Source organism: Salmo trutta, chromosome 39, assembly GCF_901001165.1.
Source record: "Salmo trutta chromosome 39, fSalTru1.1, whole genome shotgun sequence".
Classification (NCBI taxonomy): domain Eukaryota; kingdom Metazoa; phylum Chordata; class Actinopteri; order Salmoniformes; family Salmonidae; genus Salmo; species Salmo trutta.
This window is the reverse complement of record NC_042995.1, coordinates 10,647,328-10,660,427: the sequence shown is the minus strand read 5'-3', so window position 1 is coordinate 10,660,427 and position 13,100 is coordinate 10,647,328. Positions and strand designations below refer to the sequence as shown.

Genomic DNA, 13,100 nt, shown 5'->3' with positions numbered 1-13,100 from the left:
TTGTGTTGTTTAAGTGTTCCCTTTATTTTTTTGAGCAGTATATATATATATATATCATCAACTCAACATCACAAGGGTTAGTAACTACACACTCATTCTACTGCAACTTGTCATGCACAGTGGGAAGTTGGAACGAACAACAAACTAAGTTAAATAGAACCTGCTCTTACCAAGACTAACAGATTTCCCAATCTTCTCCTCCTCTTCTTCATCTTTAATGTTGACATTCAGCTCCAGTGTTTGACTGCAGTCTTCCAGCTTCACTGATGCCATCTCTGGATCCTGCTGTAAAAACTGGCCTCCACTGTCATTATCAGGACCCAGTGACTGTAGGTTTGGACTCAGTGTGGAAGGAGAGAGGCAGGCTGGGTTTGTCCTCACTGTTGATGTTACCGGCCTCATACCTGAGTCGGCAAGTGGTATAAGAGAAACAGACACACACATTATTGTCTTAAGTTCTGGCACTTTCTTTATTCTCTAAAAATATATTCTATTTTTTCTTGTTCAATTATCTAATTCAGTGCTTGACTTGGACTGAAATAGTTGCCGATACTCATTTTGGGTTCCGGTACTGTTTACATTTAGGTGTAGGAGCTTCACAATACTTTTGAGACAATACTTAACCTATAGTAGACAAATGAATAAATGACTCAAAAACAATTTAGTACAAGGTTACAGTTTGTTTCCGGCAGCACTACGTGCTATTTTCCTTAACCTTGTATTTCACTGTATTACTTCAAAAACCAATTGTATTTCCTGTTCACGCCATAGTAACATTTATAAATAAAGACAGAAACAACGTGTCTGAATATTATTACACATGTAGAAAACCGATAATCATTACATTTAGCTTCAAAACAGTAGTGCAACCGTAAAATTGTCTCTCTCTGCTGCATCCACACTGCCTGCACTGAAGTCTGTTGATGCAGATCGAGTGGCGCCGCCATTTTACCAGCTTGTGAATTTTTCCTTTCATGGAGCTCTACGGACAATTCCTTAAACCTCATGGCTTGGTTTTTGCTCTGACATGCACTGTCAAACATGGGACCTTATATAGACAGGTGTGTGCCTTTCCAAATCATGTCCAATCAACTGAATTTACCACAGGTTGACAACAATCAAGTTATAGAAATATCTCAAGGATGATCAACGGAAACAGGATGCATATGATCTCAATGTTGAGTCTCCTAGCAAAGAGTCTGAATACTTGTGTAAATTAGGTATTTCTGTTTTAAATATTTCATAAATGTGAAAAGATTTCTAAAAACCTGTTTTTGCATTGTCATTATGGGGTATTGTGTGTAGGTTCCGTGTGGCTCAGTTGGTAGAGCATGGTGTTTGCAACGCCAGGGTTGTGGGTTCGATTCCCACGGGGGACCAGTACGGAGAGAAAAAAAATTTATGAAATATGCATTCACTACTGTAAGTCGCTCTGGATAAGAGCGTCTGCTAAAAATGACTAAAATGTAAAAAAATGTAAAATGTAGATTGACGAGGAACATTTATTTAATCCATTTTAGAATAAGGCTGTAACGTAACAAAATGTGGAAAAAGTCAAGGGGTCTAAATACTTCGAATGCACTGTATGTATTCATATGAGTAGGCTGGTACTGTATGTATTCATATCAGTAGACGGGTGCTGTATGTATTCATATCAGTAGGCGGGTACTGTATGTATTCATATCAGTAGGCGGGTACTGTATGTATTCATATCAGTAGGCGGTTACTGTATGTATTCATATCAGTAGGCTGTGCAATACAATGGGGAATAAAACTACTATAAAAGTATCTTATAAGTCATGAAAATGATGAGCAATATCATCCTCCACTCACTATCACAAGGGTTAGTAACTACACAGACTCATTTCATAGAACTTTAAAACACTGGCAGTTTGTCTACTTCACTTCTTTAGTCTACTCTCTGATCACTCCAGATAGCCCAGTGAATAAAACAAATTCTGGCAATACTGGTGTCAAACCATGCAAGTATCAGTAGCATGAAATAACATCTACCTTCTCATTGTAACAGTTCATCATGAAACAGTTCTACTGCAACTTTTCCTTCACAGTGGGAAGTTGGAACGAACAACAAACTTAGTTAGACAGAACCTGCTCTTACCATGAGAAATAGATTTCCCAATCTTCTCCTCCTCGTCTTCATCTTTAATGTTGACATTCAGCTCCAGTGTTTGACTGCAGTCTTCCAGCTTCACTGATGCCATCTCTGGATCCTGCAGTGCAAACTGGGCTCCAATGTCACAATCAGGACCCAGTGACTGTAGGTTTGGACTCAGTGTGGAAGGAGAGAGGCAGGCTGGGTTTGTCTTCACTGTTGATGTTACCGGACAGACTTAATTCTAGTCGGCCTGTAGTAATAAAGAGAAACAGACACAAAACGTAGTCTTCTCAGTTCACTTTCTTTACTCTCAAAAAATATTGTTTATATTTAGGGGCAGGAGCGGCACAATACTTTGAGCTAATATTCTATAACAGGTACTTTAATTGAGGTGCAGGTACTCAGCTTCGGTGAGCTCCTGTCCAAGTCAAACACTGATCTCATTTCAATAGATCTGGTAGCTCAACATTGACAACAAAACATGAATTAATTCACATTAGACAAAGTTGACGCTTTAAATCAGCTCTTAATCTATGGTAGACTTCCTGAATTCACATAAATGCATAAATGACTCAAAAACGATTTAGTACAAGGTTGCAGTATATTTTAGGCAGCACTATGTACTATTTTCCTGAATAACCTTTTCTTCACTGTATTATTTAAATCATAAACCAAACGGATTTCCGTACAGACCATAGTAATATTTAAAGACAACGATAACTTAAAGGGTCTGAATGTTAGTACACATGTAGAAAACGGATAATCATTACATTCAGCTTCAAAACAGTAGTGTGACCGTGAAATGGTGTCTCTCTGCTGCTCCCTCACTGCCTGGACTGAAGTCTGTTGACGCAAACCGAGGGGCGCCGCCATTTTACCAGCTCGTGAATTTTACACAAAACTAATAACATGTAAAACGAATTCAGAAATCTCAAGTAAATATATTCTTTATGAAATTACCTTGAGAAAACGATGTACATCCACTCAGACATACCCCCAAAGCTCTAACTATGTAACTTGTAAAATAGTTAACGTTATCACGTTCTTCACTTAGCTTGACACAAAAATAACAAGTCAAACCTTTACCAAACGTGATAATACCTTAACGGCTGTGTTACCTAAAATGGAATGACATGTTCTTTCGATATTAGAAGGTTTAAACGTGCTATTATATACATGTAGTAATAAATAGAAAAGGACACAAATGTTATCTTCTTGACTGCACCGTTTAGGCGCTTTCTGAAGAATGGTGTGCGTCTGTCCGGAACTTCCTGTTCCCCCACTAACACCGTCCGTGCATTCTGGGATCCTTGGGATGGCCCTACTTCATTACATGAGAAGGGGTCGCTGTCTCCTCCGGGACACATCTCTTTTGCATAGAGTTGATCAAGCTGTTGATTGTGGCCTGTGGAATGTTGTCCCATCCCAGCTAGCACAGTGGATCTGGGCCGATTCAAGCTGAGAGTCAGACTCGGCCGACGTCTTGTGGCCCGAGTCTGGTCCGCCTTAGGCAGTATTACTTATGGCTGGGATGCGGGGATTGAGCTCAGGCCGATTCCGGTGTGAGTTATCTGGTCCAAATGTATTGCTTGGGGCTCGGGCCGATTGGGGCTACTCTCTGGCAGATGATTACACGGGCTGCTTTATATAATTAACATTTCATTATTAATTTATTTTTCCATATTTTCTCATTGTTTCTGTGATCAAAAAATACTATTTAACACTTAAATTAAATTATCTAAGAGTCCTGTTTAAGTAGTATTTAAGTATTTTTGATACTTTGTGCAACGCAATTGACAAGCATTAAAAACTTTTCGGCTGGAGAGTCCCGAGTGGCGCAGCGGTCTAAGACACTGGGTTACACCAGATGGCAGTTTGATGACGGTGTTGTGCCGAAAAGCTGCCCCATGCCAAAATATATACAGTTTTTAACTTCAAACAGTTTATTTCATTTAATTACACACGAGGAAAAAGGTGATTGCCCATCATAAATTAATGTACTAACATTTTTCATTACATTCTTGTCATTTAGCAGATGCTCTTATCCAGAGAGCCTTACAGGACAAATAACGGTTAATTGCCTTGCTCAAGGGCACAATGTCACATTTTCACCTAATCGGCTTGGGACCTTTCAGTTACTGGCCAAACACTCTTAACCGCTAGGCTACCAGAATACAGGCACTCTGTGCTAATGCTCAACCGGTTGCTAAAGGAGTGAGCGAAAAGGTATGGAAACTTGTGAGTAACATGGCTCAAGATGATGTAGCCCATGCAGTAAAAGAAGACAGATACATCTTGGCATTGGGTGAAAAAATGTACAACAAAAAAGGGGAGAACCCTCGTTGGTTGGCCCTCGCTTCATACTCGTCGCCAAACCCACTGGCTACAGGTTATCTACAAGTCTCTGCTAGGTAAAGCCCCGCCTTATCTCAGCTCATTGGTCACCATAGCAGCACCCACTCGTAGCACTGGCACCCCAAAGCCAATTCCTCCTTTGGTCGTCTTTCCTTCCAGTTCTCTGCTGCCAATGACTGGAACGAACTGAAAAAATCTCTGAAGCTGGAGACTCATATCTCGCTCACTGGCTTTAAGCACCAGCTGTCAGAGCAGCTCACAGATCACTGCACCTGCACATAGCCCGTCTGTAAACAGCCCATCTATCTATCTACCTACCTCATCCCCATACTGTATTTATTTATCTTGCTCCTTTGCACCCCAGTATCTCTACTTGCACATTCATCTTCTGCACATCTACCATTCCAGTGTTTTAATTGCTATATTGTAATTACTTCGCCACCATGGCCTATTTATTGTCATAACTTACCTCATTTGCACTCACTGTATATAGACATTTTTTGTTTTATTTTGTTCTACTGTATTATTGACTGTATGTTTGTTTATTCCATGTGTAACTCTGTGTTGTTGTATGTGTCAAATTGCTACGCTTTATCTTGGCCAGGTCGCACTTGCAAATGTGAACTTGTTCTTAACTAGCCTACCTGGTTAAATAAAGGTGAAATTCAAAAAATAAAAATAAAACCCCTCACAACACCAGCACATTTGTCAAACTTTGCAAGAACTAGGGAGACTCGTGATTAAAGGTAGAAAGGTGACACCACTGAAAAAGATGAAGGATTATATCAACCCAAAACACTTCCAACACATCATAAAAGCTGTCAAAGAAGTGACGGGCTATGATGAAAAGACAAAACAGAAAATGCAACCCTGGCGACAGAGCTTGGGCAAAGCAACCCTGGCGACAGAGCTTGGGCAAAGCAACCCTGGCGACAGAGCTTGGGCAAAGCATCCAGAAAATTGCAGACGTCATGGAGTGTGAAGATATTATTACCCAGAATGAAGAAAAGTTGAAGCTTGTCCGAGACTTCCAAGGCATCTACCGTCTTCGCTGGAATGAAATGATCTCTTCTGCTGCATATCGTACACTTGAACAGAAGAAATGGAACGCACCGCAGCTTATTCCATTAGCAGATGACGTTAAAAAAATACACAAAAAGCAGAAACAATACTACAACCAACTGTGCGATGAGAAAACGTCAAGAAAATGGAGCAATCAAGCAAAAGTGATACTGGCTCAGATGATTATCTTCAACAGGAAAAGAGAGGGAGAGGTGTCAAAGATGTCTTTGGCAACATTTCACTCCAGGGACAAATCCCCACTTAACAAAGATGTTGCAGTGGCGCTAACAGAGGTTGAGAGACTCCTCTGTGCGCATTTTGAACACATTGAAACCTGTGGGAAGCGTGGCAGTAAGGTGCTTGTAATCCTCACTCCAGTGATGGTGGAATCTTTAGAGCTGCTTATCAAAGAGCGGTGCTCATGTGGAGTGAGCGGAAATATCTACTTATTTGCCAGGCCAGGATGATACACATTTTTGGGGGAATGACTGAATCCGCGTCTATGCCAAACAATGTGGTGCCAAGTTACCTGAAGCATTATCATCAACTAAACTACGAAAACAGGTTGCCACCCTCTCCAGAGTGTTAAATCTCAATGATACAGAACACGACCAGTTTGCTGACTTCTTGGGTCACGACATTCGGATTCATCGAAAGTTCTACCGTCTTCCAGAGGGAACGCTTCAGTTGGCAAAAAGAAGTAAAATACTGATGGCGTGTGAACAGGGCAGATTGGCAGAGTTCAAGGAGAAAACTCTGGATCAAATAACCATCAGTCCCAGTGGTAAGTTTTCCCAGTGTTTTCCCAGTCCCAGTGTTTAGTTTAATGGCAAAAAGTTTACACTTTGACAATAAAAACCAAGGTTTTGTTTTGCGCAGATTTAGCTTGCCTCAATTTAGCATTCTTCTTTTGGCTATCTTTAATAAATAAACATGGCTGAAAATAATGAGGCTACAGACTCTTGTTCATCAGAGAATGACTGAGAGAAAGGAGTCGTCTGAAAAATCCTATGAAGAAAATCTGACCGGTATGCCTATACCTTACATAGACATGGACGTATTCTTAATTACAATGTCCTTTTCGAAAAATACATGTTTTCCACTGATGTTTTCCAGGAGAGATGTCAGCGATTCGGGCCAAACAGCCAATGACCAAGGGAAAGCTGGGACAAGAGAGGCTCACACGGTTAGCATGTTTCCTGCTGCCTTCAGTCAGTGCATTTTCACACTGTAGTGTCAACGTATGGTACTGTGCTGGTCCAGATCAATCCTGTCTTCATCAGTTAGTGTATTTCCAGCCATGCCAGTACAGAACGGTTCAGTTTGGATTGGACACAAGTCAAGACATCAGATCTGGAACTAGTGTGTCAGGATAGATGATAACACAGAAGGATTACCACGCATTACATTGTTTTACCTGGAGGAGGGAACTAGTGTGTCAGGATAGATGATAACACAGAAGGATTACCACGCTTTACATTGTTTTTCTTGGGGGAGGGAACTAGTGTGTCAGGATAGATGATAATACAGAAGGATTACCACGCTTTACATTGTTTTTCTTGGGGGAGGGAACTTAATTTAATAAGTATTGCTTTTATTATAAGGTTTACATTGCAAACAATTTGTTGGGCTTAGATTCCATACAGATTGAGTCTGCCTTAATGTCAGCATTGCACATTCTTCTCTCACATCCTTCTCTATGTAGTTATTTAGATGGGATTGTTAGTTTAACCTCAACACACCCTCTGCAGATACAGCTGCAACCTTGTAGAGTAAATACAGAGAGATGTTCAAGTACTGTATTGTACTCAACCTTTATATAATGTAGTCATTCATGATGTCATCTCTTTCCAAAGAAACAAAAAGGTATTGGTCGAAAAGAGGTGGATGCAGTTGAAGATTTTATCCGAATGGGAAAAACGCCTGGAAAACAAGACAGAAATGCATTGCTGCTTCTCCCCAAGCGCTAGTAAACAGGGACTGGAGAGCAGTAAAGTTCTAAGTTCTATGTACACAACAGAATAGTTGCAGATCAGAGAAAATAAGTGTATGAGATGCTTCTGGGTATCTTGGTGTACCTCTGAGGATTTAATGGGACTTATTTGACTTAAGCTCATAGGCAGTTGACGAATGTCCTCCATCTCACTCTGTTCAGGGGAAGTTTTCCCAGGTGGGTTGTTCACTTTTGGAGTGACTAAGGTCTCAAGAATACCAAGCCTGCTGACTTTGAATGTTACAGAAAGAAAAAAAAATACATTCTAAACTATTAAACTGTTACTTGGATATATTGAATCCATTAGTGAAATGGTTGTTCCAGTTGAAATACTTTACAGAAGAACTACACTTCAGCCGTTGAGTTGCCATCCGTGTTGCATCATTGTGGCTTCAACATGAATATTTTCAGTCATAAAATAGAATGAATGCGTCAAATATCGAGAATTTAAACTTGTTAATTATTTTACGCTTCCATTAGATAAAACGTAGGCAGTTGGATAACTTTTATAGATTTCATAAGAGGGATTCTCTCGATGGCTGAGTGGCTGCTGCCAACATACAGATTCAATCTCTAGCCACTTTAATAATTTGATGTAATAAATGTATCACTAGTCACTTAAACAATGCCACTTTATATAATGTTTACATACCCTGCATTACTCATCTCATATGTATATACTGTACTCTATACCATCTTGCCTATGCCGTTCGGCCATCGCTCATCCTTAGATTATATGTACATATTCTTATTCATTCCTTTACACTTGTGTGTGTATAAGGTAGTTGTCGTGAAATTGTTAGATTACTTGTTAGATATTACTGCACGGTCGGAACTAGAAGCACAAGCATTTCGCTACACTCGCATTAACATCTGCTAACCATGTGTATGTGACCAATACAATTTGATTTGATTTGCAATGTACGGTCTCAAGTAGTTGGTAAAATTACAAGTTCACTTTTTTCAAGGAGTCAGCAACTTTAGGTGATTTCCTCATAATAGATTTGTTTTCTAACTCATGAGTGTAATTCTGTGATTCTAAGATGTCTGGAAAGCATGGTCCTCAAAAGGTATGGATTTGTGAGGAGTCCTAAATTGGTTACAAATACAAGACTGTGTGTGTAAACTTTACTTAACTAGGCAAATCAGTTAAGAACAAAATTCTTATTTACAACGACGGCCTACCCCGGACGACACTGGGCCAATTGTGCGTCGCCCTATGGGACTTTCAATCACGTCTGGATTTGATACAGCCTGGATTCAAACCAGGGACTGTAATGACGCCTCTTGCAGACCACTGCGTCCGTGTTAACTATTTAACTGTACTAGAATGCTTAAAAGGCCGCTAAAATGTTAAATATCGGTTATTGGTATCGTTCTTTTGGCAAGGAAAATATTGGATAGCGTATTGGCCAAAAATGTCATATCGGTGCATCCCTAGTACAACATATTTGAAACACCTTCCTAATATTGAGTTGCACCCCCCTTTGTCCTAGGAACAGCCTCAATTCGTCAGGGCATGGACTGTCCAAGGTGTTGAGTGCGTTCCAAAGGGATGCTGGCCCATGTTGACTCCAATGCTTCCTACAATTGTGTTAAGTTATAGCCTTCCTTGTAGCTCAGTTGGTAGAGCATGGTGTTTGCAACGCCAGGGTTGTGGGTTCGATTCCCACGGGGGGCCAGCACAGAAAAAAAAGTATGAAATGTATGAAATTGTCTGAAATGTATGCATTCACTACTGTAAGTTGCTCTGGATAAGAGCGTCAGCTAAATGACTAAAATGTAATGTAAAAAAGTTGGCTGGGAATGGATCTACTCCGAATAGCTCATTCCATCTCCTCCCACAGATGGACAAAGAAGTAATGTTCTTGGAACCATTCCTGGACAAACCTTGTGGCATTAGGCATAATCCTGCTAAAAGCATCCATTTGCAGATGGATACACTGCTGCCATGAAGGGAGGCACCTGATTGGCAATGATGTTTAGATATTCTGTGGCATTCAAACGTTACTCAACTTTTAAAAAGGGGCCCAATATGTGCCATGAAAACACACCCCACACCTTCACCCTGACACACGGCATGGATGCATACAGTGGTGTAAAGTACTGAAGTAAAAAACTATTTAAGGCATTTTTTGGGGGCATCTGTACTTTACTATTTATATTTTTGACAACTTTTACTTTTATTTCACGAAATTCCTAGAGTAAATAATACTTTTAACTCCATACATTTTCCCTGACACCCAAAAGAACTCAAATGTTTTTATGATTAGCAGGACAGAATGGTCCAATTCACACACTTATCAAGATAACATCCCTGGTCATCCCTACTGCCTCTGTTCTGGTGGACTCACTAAACACAAATGCTTGCTTGTAAATGGTGTTGGAGTGTGCCCCTGGTTACCGTAATGTAAAAAATAAAACACACAATTGTGCCATCTGGTTTGCTTAAAAACGTCTTAAGGATCGTACACTTTTTTTACATTTTCACCTAAAACAACATACCCAAATCTAACTGCTTGTAGCTCAGCACCTGAAGCAAGGATATGCATACTCTTGATACCATTTGAAGTGTGTGGAAATGTGAAATTAATGTTGGAAAATAAACACATTAGATCTGGTAAAAGATAATACAAACAATAAAACCTGTGTTTTTCTTTTTCATCTTTGAAATGCAAGAGAAAGCCCATACTTTCAGATAGGAGTCTAGGTGTGGTTTAGATTTTTGCCACCAGAGGGCAGCAGTGTGCAAAGGTTCTGACTGATCCAGTGAAGAATTACATTACTGCACTGTATCAAGTCTGCCAGGAGTTTCCCCAAATGTGCTGAATTGGTCAATTGATACATTTAAGTACAAAACTATAGAGAACATAAGAAAATGCTATGGAAATAAAACATTTAAGTTTTCACACTGCCAGGAATGTCATACATGATGGACCATTAGTTTATACACAAACCTTTACACATCTAGATGGCTGGGCAGGGTGGGTGTGGTGCCAGAGACAGCATGGGTTAAAAATGTAGAACCAGTTCCTACATTTGAACATAAAAATAGATTTTAGCAAATGAAACGATGCTACATTTTATCTCTGGGACCCTCAGGATGTCAAAGCAGAGCAAGATTACTGAATGTAAGTACATTATAGACCTTCAGAGGTGAATGTATTAAACCAGTTGCCATGATAAAAGTTGTTGTGCACTCTCCTCAAACAATAGCATGGTATTCTTTCAATGTAACAGCTAATGTTAAATTGGACACTAGAAGATTAACAATAATTTAAGCTTTCTGCCCATATAAAAACATGTCTATGTCCTGGAAAGTTGGCTGTTGTATACAACATCATTTTAGTCACATTGGCGAAGGTTAGCAACAACCGTCCAGGTTAAGGGACACCCATCACGTAGAGGTTCATTTAAGGAATTTGAAATTATTCACTTTTACTTTTGATACTAAGGTATATTTACAAACAAATACTTTTAGACTTTTACTCGAGTTACTCTTGCCAAATTAAGAGCAGAAGTAAGGCTTCTCTCCTGTGTCTGTTCTCTGATGATCTTTTAGCTCAGCTGTTGTTTTAAAAACATTTTCTACATTCAGATCAGTGGTAAGGCTTCTCTCCTTTAAATTTACCTTGGTGTCTTTTTAAGTGGCATGATTGAGAGAAACTCTTTCCACAGTCAGAGCAGGAGTAAGGCTTCTCGCCTGTGTGTGTTCTCTGATGGACTTTTTGCTCAGTTGATGTTGTGAAGCATTTTACACAGTCAGAGCAGGAGTAAGGCTTCTCTCCTGTGTGTGTTCTCTGATGGACTTTTTGCTCAGTTGATGTTGTGAAGCATTTTACACAGTCAGAGCAGGAGTAAGGCTTCACTCCTGTATGTATACGTTCATGTCTTTTTAAGTGGCCCAGTTGAGAGAAAATCTTCCCACACGCAGAGCAGGAGTAAGGCTTCACTCCTGTATGTATAAGTTTATGTACTTTTAAAAAACCCTGTCGAGAGAAACTCTTCCCACAGTCAGAGCAGGAGTAAGGCTTCTCTCCAGTGTGCACTCTCTGGTGAAGTTTTAGCTCAGATGATGTTGTGTAGCATTTTACACAGTCAGAGCAGGAGTAAGGCTTCACTCCTGTATGTATATGTTCGTGTCTTTTTAAGTGGCCCAGGCGAGAGAAAATCTTTCCACAGTCAGGGCAGGAGTAAGGCTTCTCTCCAGGGTGCACTCTCTGATGAACTGTCAGAGCCCTTGATGTTGTGAATCTCTTCCCACAGTCAGTACAGGAATACGGATTCTCTCCTGTGTGTATTTTTAGGTGTATTTTTAGCTTTGATAGAATTGGGAAAATCTCCTCACAATGTGGGCAGCGGTGAGACCTCTTAGCTCCATGACCTTCCTGCTGTTTGTCTCTGGATGTAGAGAATGTTTCAACATGGTCTCCTGTGTGAACAACATCAGAAGAACCAGTCAGTTGGTGTGGTATACATGTTAGAGGTCGACCGATTAATCAGAATGGCCGATTTAATTAGGGCCGATTTCAAGTTTTCATAACAATCGGAAATCGGTATTTTTGGACGCCGATTTGGCCGATTTTAATGTTTTTATTTTACCTTTATTTAACTAGGCAAGTCAGTTAAGAACACATTCTTATTTTCAATGACGGCCTAGGAACGGTGGGTTAACTGCCTTGTTCAGGGGCAGAACGACAGATTTTTACCTTGTCAGCTCAGGGATTCAATCTTGCAACCTTACGGTTAACTAGTCCAACGCTCTAACCACCTGCTTTACATTGCACTCCACGAGGAGCCTGCCTGTTACGCGAATGCAGTAAGAAGCCAAGGTAAGTTGCTAGCTAGCATTAAACTTATCTTATAAAAAGCAATCAATCAATCATAATCACTAGTTAAACTAGTAATATCATCAACCATGTGTAGTTATCTAGCCTGTCCTGCGTTGCATAAAATCGCTTAGGTACACGTTGCTCTAACCATAAACATCAATGTCTTTCTTAAAATCAATACACAAGTATATATTTTTAAACCTGCATATTTAGCTAAAATAAATCCAGGTTAGCAGGCAATATTAACCAGGTGAAATTGTGTCATTTTCCGTTCATTGCACGCAGTCAGGGTATATGCAACAGTTTGGGCCGCCTGGCTCATTGCGAACTAATTTGCCAGAATTTTACGTAACTATGACATAACATTGAAGGTTGTGCAATGTAACAGGAATAACGTTTTGTTTTCGAGATGATAGTTTCCGGATTCGACCATATAATGACCTAAGGCTCGTATTTCTGTGTGTTATTATGTTATAATTAAGTCTATGATTTGATAGACCAGTCTGACTGAGCGATGGTAGGCAGCAGAAGGCTCGTAAGCATTCATTCAAAATAGCACTTTCGTGCTTTTTGCCAGCAGCCCTTCGCAATGCATTGCGCTGTTTATGACTTCAAGCCTGTCAACTCCCAAGATTAGGCTGGTGTAACCGATGTGAAATGGCTAGCTAGTTAGCCGGGTGCGCGCTAATAGCGTTTCAAACGTCACTCGCTCTGAGACTTGGAGTAGTTGTTTCCTCTTGCT

At 40.1% G+C, this 13,100-nt stretch overlaps 2 protein-coding genes across 15 annotated transcripts in view; both read right to left on the bottom strand.

Annotated features, from left to right (window-relative positions):
* The window catches only part of LOC115179515 (zinc finger protein OZF), a 919,448-nt gene that overhangs the window by 43,606 nt on the left and 862,742 nt on the right, over window positions 1-13,100 (bottom strand). Inside the window, exons 1-3 of one of the 10 annotated variants that reach the window (XM_029741118.1) lie at window positions 3,077-3,658; window positions 2,887-2,959; window positions 2,120-2,366 (exon numbers count right to left, since the gene is read on the bottom strand). The exons of 5 other annotated variants lie outside the window; for them this stretch is intronic. In XM_029741118.1, coding sequence (XP_029596978.1) covers window positions 2,120-2,222 — 103 coding nt within the window. In that variant the 5' untranslated portion in view covers window positions 2,223-2,366; window positions 2,887-2,959; window positions 3,077-3,658. Of the gene's footprint in view, window positions 1-2,119; window positions 2,367-2,886; window positions 2,960-3,076; window positions 3,659-13,100 lie in introns of those variants that run through there. 4 more of the 10 variants (XM_029741116.1, XM_029741119.1, XM_029741120.1 and 1 more) reach the window with 4 other exon arrangements.
* The window catches only part of LOC115179539 (gastrula zinc finger protein XlCGF17.1-like), a 558,171-nt gene continuing 555,227 nt past the window's right edge, over window positions 10,157-13,100 (bottom strand). For all 5 annotated transcript variants that reach the window (XM_029741157.1, XM_029741159.1, XM_029741158.1 and 2 more), the window contains one exon: window positions 10,157-11,958. In XM_029741157.1, coding sequence (XP_029597017.1) covers window positions 11,126-11,958 — 833 coding nt within the window. In that variant the 3' untranslated portion in view covers window positions 10,157-11,125. The remainder of the gene's footprint in view (window positions 11,959-13,100) is intronic.